Source organism: Electrophorus electricus, chromosome 14 (genome assembly GCF_013358815.1).
Source record: "Electrophorus electricus isolate fEleEle1 chromosome 14, fEleEle1.pri, whole genome shotgun sequence".
Lineage (NCBI taxonomy): Eukaryota > Metazoa > Chordata > Actinopteri > Gymnotiformes > Gymnotidae > Electrophorus > Electrophorus electricus.
The window spans coordinates 12955512-12965765 of NC_049548.1; the positions used below are offsets into that span (position 1 = coordinate 12955512).

General features: G+C 44.4%; 1 protein-coding gene across 1 annotated transcript; it reads right to left on the minus strand.

Annotated features, from left to right (window-relative positions):
* Nucleotides 1–34: 34 nt before the first annotated feature.
* On the minus strand, nt 35–9816 carry dhx32a (DEAH (Asp-Glu-Ala-His) box polypeptide 32a). Its single transcript, XM_027017499.2, has 11 exons — nt 9482–9816; nt 7520–7713; nt 6839–7211; nt 5695–5928; nt 4053–4146; nt 3677–3826; nt 2575–2766; nt 2137–2277; nt 1573–1763; nt 959–1149; nt 35–447 (listed from the first exon to the last, which is right to left on the minus strand). Exons 1-11 carry the CDS (start codon nt 9716–9718, stop codon nt 255–257), a joined length of 2190 nt encoding a protein of 729 aa, XP_026873300.2. The 5' UTR covers nt 9719–9816; the 3' UTR covers nt 35–254.
* Nucleotides 9817–10254: the final 438 nt, after the last annotated feature.

Here is a 10254-nt window from a genome sequence, read left to right on the forward strand (position 1 = left end):
TTAGTGTTGGGCAGCTTATAGAAGTGAAATCATAGACAAAGCTGAACCTACTTTATTTTTACACATGATGTCTTACTTATGAAAATGCCGTGAAGAACTGTAACCAATAACCATGCTCACATGCCTGAATAAGACTGTTAAATCGGTGAAAAGTCTTGATGCTGAGTGGCCCACAGTGCGGGTTCTCCCATTAAGGGCCATCTGCTTTGAAAAGTCTCGGGTGTGGCTGAAAGCATGGAGGTCATGCCTGTTCATTACTGTAGCAAACATCTGTCGGAAGACCGTGACCCTTCCGTCTCTTTTGGGGCATCTGTGGCAACAGGCTGAGGCTTGCGTCTCCCGTTTCTGTTTGCAGACCCCTCACGGTCCAGAATGTGTTGCAGTATCTCCTTACTCTCACTAGAGGGCAGGTTATAGAAAAAATATTGTGGCACCATTTGAATGAACCTGCAACCACAAAGGAACAGGACAAATTGTTTGTTTCACAGAACACCGACTTCATCATATATCTGTAAATACGTTACAGCAAGGATGGCTGCTATGGTCGTTTATGAATTTCAGTCTGCTTTAATAATGCAAAAGATATCTTTAATCCTTTTAACATACTGAATGTAATCTGTAGATATTTTATGTAATACAATGGCACAGAGGACAACTCGCATTAAAAGGGCATCATGTTTGAGGGCATAAATCATGTCTAGTGGAAGCACAGTGTCAGGTACATGATATCGTCACGGTCTGTAGCCCATGTCCCAAACAAACATACACAAAACCATCACACAAAAGTGGTTTTGTATTCCATTAGTCCCAGAGTACCAAAGCACAGCATTAAATCTCCTGAAACAGGCGAGACTGCTCCAGGGCGGCTGCTGTGCTGTGCAGCGTTGCGGGACTGCCAGGGCTGGAGTGACATTCAGAACCAGATGGAGTGGAGGCGGAAGCCGGTGCAAGTACGTACAGCTGGGGCGGGATGGGCGTGGCCGTGCGGATGCAGTTGCTGTCGCAGAGTGTGTACTCGTGGAACAGCAGCCACTCGGGAGGGCTGAGCTGGGGCGTCTTGGCACCATACGCCGAAAGGGGGTGGAGCTTTGCCATGTGCTTGGTGCTCAGCATGAAGTAACTGCCTGAGCCGTCCACATCTCGAGCAATCTGACAAACAGCACACAGTGCAGCAGCAGTGCTACCTGGACTCACACTGGAGGACAGGGAGTCAGGAGTAGTACTGGCTACTCGGAATGGGACGGTGCTGACTGTTTCGCTTCATTGGTATCAGTATGTCAGCATTTCTAGAGGATCCTCTGATTTCCCAGAAGTGAACAGTATAAATAATCATTAACATTTTATTTAAAATGTTTAAAAAAAGAAAAAGGAAAAAAGAAAAAGATGACTTCCTCACGACTCAAGCTCTGGCAGCTTAAGGCTATGTTAGAATGGCGTTTTATTTCACTTAGTAAATTTTCACTTAAAGAACACAAAACTGCAATAACCTGACAGGTTGAACATCCTCTACAATGCTATTCTTTAAAACATGTTAGTTATAACACACCCTTAAAGTTTTCCTGGCTCTCGTACCTGCATGAAGAAACCGGCCAGCAGTGCTCTCTTGATGTTGAGCGTATTGGCCTTGGTGCCGAAGGCCGGCTCGGACATCGGCAGTTCCAGCTGCTTCATGATGTCTGTGAGCTCAGCTCTTATGGCCTCTGCGGTCTGTAGCGCTGCACAGCAGAGAAAGTAGTCCTGACACCACTCCTCCGGCGTGAAGTCTGGGGTTCAGAAAATGGCAAACACCACACAGCCTCCAGCTCCCATCACCTGCATCTATTGTACTTTGTCTATTGTTTATTGTTGTTTTTTTTTAAAGTAGGTTAGAAAAAAAAAACCCCACAAGGATGTCAAGTACTAGTCAGCAACGTCAGCATAGGCTTTAAATCGCCACAGAGGAAACTGTAAAACCTGGGTAGCTAAAAAGCATGAGTGAGTATCTTCTGAAGCCAGGTTTCTGGAACGCAGAAATATGCCTACAGTAGTCTATAAGTAAACCCAGAGCTAGCAGGGCAGTTGCAGCTCTGGGCCTGTCTGTCTGGGAAAAGCACATACCTTAATGACAGATCTGGACATGTGGAGACCCCTACTCACGTGGCTTTTCCTGGCTACTTTTGAAAGTGTTGTAGATGTTAATCAAAGTGAAGTGGTCTCCTTCTGGGTGATATAACTTCATGTAACACCTCATGGCTTCTGTTACCATGCCAACAGGGGGCTCCACGAAGCAGCTCGGAGCTGACGGACACGGCAGAATAGCGTACATTAGGTGATATTACAACCCGAGCATAGGTTGTGTATAAAAGAAAGGCCACAGAGCCACATAAAAAAACAAGCAAACAAACAAGCCCACAATGTAACAGTTAGCTATTATTAAACGAGTTCCATTTTACTTCACTTGGGTTGAAAAAAATGACTGTTTTAAACTGCACTGTACTAAAAAAATATATATAAGGTTGATATAGAAGGAATTTATATTAATTGCTTAATCAAATCTAAATCAATCAATCATTCTCGCAGTCTCAGTGTTTGTACCTGCTAGCATTGCTGCAATAGTTAACACCTCACTGACACAATCAAACTGGCAGGAGGCCAGAAGAGCCTTCGCCATCTGTGGGTCCAAGGGGAACTCGGACATTATAATCCCAATCTCTGACAGGTTCCCATCATCATCCAGTGCAGCAAGATAATCCAGCTCTTCCAGAGCCTGCATGAAGCCCTCGGGATCTGAAAGAGAAATGGAGATAGGGGCACAAAGTGGTCATCGCCAGACAGGCATGAAAAAAAAATACCTTCCTGCACAGTACTCATCAATACCCAGAGTGCAATTTCAGATCATATTATCTAGATGGATGTCATGCAAGAAGTCCATTTGTAACCATCATTGAGTGGATGATTAAAAAAAAAAAAAAAAATCTAATTAGCTGCCGAATATCTAGAGCCATTTTCAAGTAGGTGAAGATCAACCATATGGAAAGGTATCCTCACTCTGCCGTCTAATGACATTTCTATTATTCTTCTTAAAAAGTGGATCCATGGCAGTATTTTCTGGTCCTGCAGTCTTGTTACGTTGCCTGTTTTGGTGCTTTCTTTGCCCTCACACAGCCATTATAAGCACATGAAGGGCCTGCTGAATAGCTGACCCGCTACAGCAGGGAGAGCAAGCTCAAATAGCTTTCAGATCATACTGTTTCCCATGCAGGCCGAGCTGATGCTCAGTAACAATGAGATGTAGAGGACAGCAGGGGCTAGTGCCGTCAGGATGGTTAACACGCATCACTGGCTACCAGCCACTGAGAATGACTCTCACAGACACACGCGAGCACAGCGCATTTACTTCAGTTGAATACTGGCACGCTTCCTGTCTCTCTCTAACAAACATTACTCCAACATTCCAATCACTGCACTAAAAATTCTGTCTGTTGGTTGTACAAGTATTTGATCAGAGACACTTCATAAGACTTGCTTATTTAGTATATGAGATCATACCAATCTATTAATGATGGGTCTGTCTGAATCATTTTACTGCTGAACAGGGCCCTGGGTATAAATGGTGATGTGAGAGCAGTCAATACAATACAAACACCGATGGGTCACCTGACCCCGCAGGCAGACGGTCCTGATCTTCAGGTCTTACCTGGCCTGCTGATAAAGTCACAGTGTCTGAGTCCGGCAACCTCCATCCTCTTCAGGAATAGCACAGCCGAGGTGATGTTTGCTTCTAGTATGCCAGCAGGAATCTCAGGAGAGAGCTCCATCTCTTCAGGGTACAAACAGAAACACTTACCTTTTCACGCACACACACACACCCACACAGAGACCGCAGGAATTAGTTTTATATCATTCTTTGTGGACAGATTAATCTTACAAGAGATAAAGAAACACATGGGAAAATGTGTAAATGGGTACAGTGCAAAATTTGGGATAGAAATGTTTGAACATCAAAACAGCATGAACATCGAAGAGCCTCAAAATGGAATTTTGCCAAATAGCTTCCGAAGACGGCGACGCACCTGCCGTGCCAGCGAGCTGTTTACGGATCTCTGCCCTGCACCTACTGATGGGTCTGATCACCTCAGAGCTGGCTCTCACACGGGGGTTATACACCTGCAAAATACAGCAATAGCAATATCACGAGATATACAATGACAAGATACTGTTAAATCAAAAAGTGCCACAAGCACTGCTTTATTTTCACACACACAAAAAGATTTGACCCATGATTAAAAACATGGGTTCATTAAATACAAGTTATAGAAAATATAAGCTATACACCTAGTTGACAGCTGCACCTTATATGCTGACATACATTTAATATTCCACTGTTGTACTCAGAAGACAACTGCCTGATGGTAGCATGTCCTGTACACAACTGTGTCATGTTTCCTGTGGCCTCCTTCATGTTGTGACAGAAGGGCCCATGAAGAATCAATGACTCTGTATATATTAGTTTGAAATTGGACTGTGTTGTACAGGAAAAACTATATATATCGGCTGCACAAGCAAAGCGCTTCTAAATTAGTAGGAAGAGGAACTAGTTTATATTTGAAAATTCGCATACATACACACATGTATTGTTCAAAGAATTTAAGAGAACACTTAAATCACACATTGGATCTCGAACGAAAGATTCAAGTGGAAAATCTTTACCGATTTAACCTGTGTACTTTGTTGAGAACAAAATAATGTAATGGTCAATGGAAACTAAAATGAACAACCATCAAAATCCCACCCATAATCAAAGCACAAACTGAAGGCGTGAATTTCATCACGTGTCTAAGTAGTGTGTATGGCCCCACATGCCTGTATGCACTCCCATCAACATCTGGTCATGCTCCTAATGAGACAGCAGATGGTGTCCTGTAGGATCTACTCCCAGATCCAGATCTGGGCATCTCCTCATGTAATGGCACATGTCCCGGTATCTCTTCCATGCTCTAGAGACACATATGGATGCGTCATCCTGGAGGAGCTGTACCACCTGTACCACCTCACACTATCAGTAGTGACAAGGACACTAAACACAAAACTAAAGCACTGTAGAGAAGAATTCGGAGGATAAGGAGAGAGAAATTGTCTGTGGCCATCACCTGCAAAACTATTCCCCGTTTGGGGGTTTCTTGCTGTTGCCTGTCCAGCGCACCTGTTGTCACGTTCATTTGCACCAAAGCAGGTGAAACTGATTCACAATCGCTTCTGCTTCATAACTAGACAGACTGATATCCCTGAAGAAGTTTAACTGACTTTGTGCTACACTGTGATGATTAAGTGTTGTTATTTTTTTTGAGCAGTGCACGCACATCCAGACAACACCTCCTTTTTCATCAAAGCCAGGTTTGTTTTTATGTCATTTACCTACAGCAGGGTGGGGATAATAACTTGGCTTCCTAGTGCAGCTGTGCTGGCAAAGACATGCGGAGCACAACCTATAACCAACTGGATAAGGTACAGCAACATATTAGGTGCAGCCTTAGAGTAAGAGGTACTGAATGTAGATCAAAATAGTTAATTTAATTTATTAGGTCCAACACAGCTGGTGATATTACTACTGTGCAGATAAAAAGACAAATTAGTTGTCTCAGATCAGGTGTCGGTTCATTTGTAAATATACAATGCAGACATTATTTTAAAGCCATCACTCAAAATGTTACTTACAAATCTCTTTTCCACTCCTGTATCAATCACAAAATTCAGTGTGTCCACTGACCAAAACAAATCTTCCGATTGGCTACAAGACAGAAAGACCCTCCTACTCTTCTTCTGGTCCTCTGTGATTGGAAGGCAGATACCAGCATGGAGTGGACACATCGCCAAGGGAACTAGCTCTCCCAGGGTACCACTTAGCCTAGCAGCCTCCTTAGCCAAGATACTGCAAGCGCAGCTGACTTCCTAACGAACACACACACACACACACACACACACACACACACACACACACACACACACACACACACACAAACAAGGTCAAAATCAAATGAACAATAAACAAACAGTACAGCACTCTGTAAAGCAGACAGGGCTGACAGGTAGTGTTGTATGATCATTCACAATGATCATGTGATGATTGTTGCAGTGACACTGGTCTCTCTTCGCATCAGTCCATTTCAGGGATGTGGTGGCAATAGTGGGTGCAAAAAATTCCTAGGGTGTCTCAGTCACTTCCCATAGCTCCTCCCAGGGAAGCCCCGGGAATTTTCAGGCCAGCCAGATGATGTCATCCCTCTAGCGATCCTGGATCTACCCTGAGGCTTCATCCCAGTCAGCCATGCAAAGTGACTCCATGTTGTCATGCACAGTACCAATATAGAGTACTAAAACAGGCAAACGCCCCACTACCTAGCATAACAGAATGGATGTATGGCACAAATTCTGTAGCTTATAGATCCTGTTATGAATCTTTGCACCTTGCTCCGAGTCCGTGATCTGCAGCAGAGATGTTTTACCATGCAGTACACCTACTTGAAAATATCCCAGCCAGCTCAGAGTTTGCCAAAAATAAATGACCTTTAGAATTTACATTTATGGCATTTAGCTGACGCTTTTTATCCAAAGCGACTTACAGTTATAACTGACTACAACTTAAGAAACTGAGGGTTAAGGGCCTTGCTCAGGGGCCAAACAGTGGCAAACTGGTGGTGGTGGGGCTTGAATTGGCAACCTTCTGATTACAAGCCAAAGTAGCTTAACCACTGTGCTACTACTGCCCCACAAGTTTAGAATGAATATGCTGCGCCTTCCCTAAGCTCCATGCTATCTCATCAATGCAAACTGCAAATTAAGGGTAGAGCAGCACCGGTACCTGCTCCGAGGCGAGGAAGACGGCCATGTCGCCAGGCTCCTGGGCTCTGTGCACCTCCAGCACGAGCCTCAGGGCCGCGTAGAAGCTCTCCGCCCTGCCTCCACTGCTGTACACCACCTCGGCCGAGGGCATGGCCTCCACCCGCAGGTGGGGCACGCCACCATAGTGCGCGACAAGCCTGTCAGAGGCCGGGGGGACAGACAGCACCACGACGCGGAGCTCAGGCCGCTGGGAAATCACCTCGCGAAGCAAACCCAGGAGCAGGTCAGTGCTCACAGTGCGTTCATGGGCCTGGTCAATCACCACCACCCCGTAGTGCTCCAGCAACGGGTTAGACATCATCTCTCTCATGAGGACGTCATCTGTGCAGTACCTGAAACAGTCAGGCAGAAGCAACAGCAAGAATATATTCATTTTAAGGTTAAGTAGATTATACATGATTTATCAGGCTAAAATTGAGTTTACTCATCAAGCTGAAATTTTGCTATTGAGTGGAAGCATTCTGGGCACAGAATTATTTGGTAAGATTTTTTTCATATTTATCAGTTTTCTACAGAGGCCTGTTCATAAGTGGGCACATGTGGGATGGTGCATGCATGTGTGTGAGAGAGAGATTCATCACAATTGCCGTGGACCTAGAACCATTCAGTTCAGACTTTGTAAAGTGTGTTCCACACACACCTGAGAATGGTATCGTTAGAGCAACAGTTCTCCAGTGGTATACTGTAGCCCACTTCGTGACCAATGTTGACGTCCATCTCGTCAGCTACGCGCAGGGCCAGATCTACAGCCTGCTGCCTCTGGATCTGACTGCAGACCACCACTCCATGGTGATACTCCGCCGAGAGACAGAACTCTGCACACCACTGAGGAACCTACTCAATGCACACATACACGATCATTTGCAAACACTATTGATTGTATATTAAATGGTATTATACTGACAAAATTGTATAATAATCTTCCATGGTACAAGTGTAGGTGGAAATAGAGATTGCTATTTGTGAAGTGTGGCATACTCTTAATGGAAAAAAAAAAAAAAAAGACTGGGGAAGTTTGTTCCTGTTCACGTCACATTAAAAGCAAGATTTATCATATACAAAAGGATAGCAGAAGGGTTAATATATCGTTACTGATTTAAGTCCACAAGCTACAAGAATCAGCGCTGCTACTTAAATGCACTTTTTGCATGAATATTTAAGCAGCATTGTAAACATTTCATTCACAGGCAAATTTCAAATGAGAAACCAAATTCCTTCTTGCCCTATGCTGCTAACAGAAAGGCCTTTGGTGGTGGAGCCCTGGGGAGATCAGGGGTGTTTCTCGGCAGGAGGTTCCCCATCGCAGTCATCCCTCTGTGGGCTGCATGCTTTAGGCTATTATCTGGGAGGCCATTGGCCATCCATTCAAACCGTCTCTCACACAGTACTGTCTGATGAGCTCAGGACACCCTGCCAGGAGTCAGGGACTCTGTGAGTGGGGACAGGAGACTCTGCGAGTGGGGACAGGAGACTCTGCGAGTGGGGACAGGAGACTCTGCGAGGTAGGCGAAGGAAGAGTGGACACAGGCTGTCTCTTCCAGAAGGTCGAGTGCACAAACTCTGATGTCAGCCTGGACACTGCAAGTCAGATTATCTACTCTGAATACAACTAAGCACTATTGTAAATCGCTCTGGACAAGAGCATCTGCTAAATGCTACAAATATATATGTAATTTTAATGAATAATGGATATATAAAATTATTCATGTGAAATGCAGTAGGTTAACACGAACCCTTGTATTTCTTCTTGAAACAATAATTAGCCTAATAATTAGCCTACGAGTTCAAAGTTTTCTCTAATTTCGATCAGCTAAAATAAACTACCTATTAAAAGATAAACACATTCACAAATGTATCAGAACGTGGCTTGTGGCCTAGAGCACAAGTTATTCTGAAGACAAATGAGAAACTCATAAGGGGGGGACTCATCAGAGGGAATCCTCTGATTGAGCAATTACATATGTATCAAAAGTAGTCTTATTCTCCCGAAACACCTTCCTCCCTCTGAACCTTTAAGTAGCTTGGTATCTAGCAGTTTTTTGTGGTATCGCAGCCAAACAGTAATGTGCTTACTTATACACAGCCCACTAGCTAGATGAGTTCTAACGTGAGCTCAGTCTGACTCTTCCACACCTTTAGGTCAATGAGTGTGTGTGAGAGAGTTAACAGCAGTGCTGTCTAACGGTCCCCTCTATATTTAGAGACTATTGGGAGCATGCCATTATTAGCTTGCCTGTTAACTCTGTTGTGTGCCGTTTTGCTTCACGTTTGGACACATAAGCACAGGGCGGCTAACGCTCCGCAGTAGCTGTGTTCATGTGATCAGCCAACACAAAACTAACACAGTGGGTTACGTAATGCGTTATCTAGTCTAGTCCCACTCAAGTCAACGGTAAACAGATAAAGTGCATGGACTGCAAATCCACAATCAAGTAATCGCCAGGCGGGAACAAGAACCAGCGCCGGAAAAGCACTTCTTAGCGGGAGATTAGTGCTGCGCATTATTGCCTGCTGTTCTTCTAAAACACCTCTAGAATATTAGCAATGCATTTCTACTAAAACGGATGGTCAGAGTAAAAGAAGTTATCACATTTTAACCCACCTGTGTACTTTTCCCCGTTTTTGTTGTGCCTGAGACGACTATAAGCTGATTGTTTTCTAAAGCATTCATGAAATCGATTCTCGTTTTCCATATCGGAAGTTTCTTTCTCTCTTGAAGGAGTTTGTAATACCGGGAGGAGTAAGGCAAGCCATCAAACTGATTCAGCTCCAGGTGGTCTCCAAAACGGAAAACATCATCTGATCCTTCTACAAACTCCGAGCTGATTTCTTCCTCCATAGTGTCACGGTCCCACAGCCCGCTCCAGTGGCGCGCCACTTTAGAGAGGACTCTGTGCGGACAAACGCTGAGCTCCTGTGTGTGGTGTGATATGTGCCATCAACAGACGGGGCGAAAATATGCGCAATAAGCACATACTTGTGAGTTTTCCCGCGAATTTATAAGAAACAACACATTCCATGAAGCACTGTGTAAGAATATCTATCTCTGTCAGATAGGTCATCAGACTTTCATGTAATTTTTGAGAGCGCGCCACTGCCTCGTGCAGTTCTGTTACCCACGTGCTTTGTTACTCAGATTCGGGAAGAAGCATTGGGAAAGTCGGGAAGGTCATGCGCTCACTTAATCCCACTACAATAGGATGCAATGGCTCACCGGACTTTCTGTGAGATTGGGAACATTAGAGCGATGGTGGCGGCCTGTTTACCGAGCTCGGCAACATTTTGGTTACTACAAAATCAGTACAAAAGTCGTTTTCTTTTTCAGTCTGTCACTGATGGACAGAGATATAAGAATAGTCTGCTCGACTCAGATTT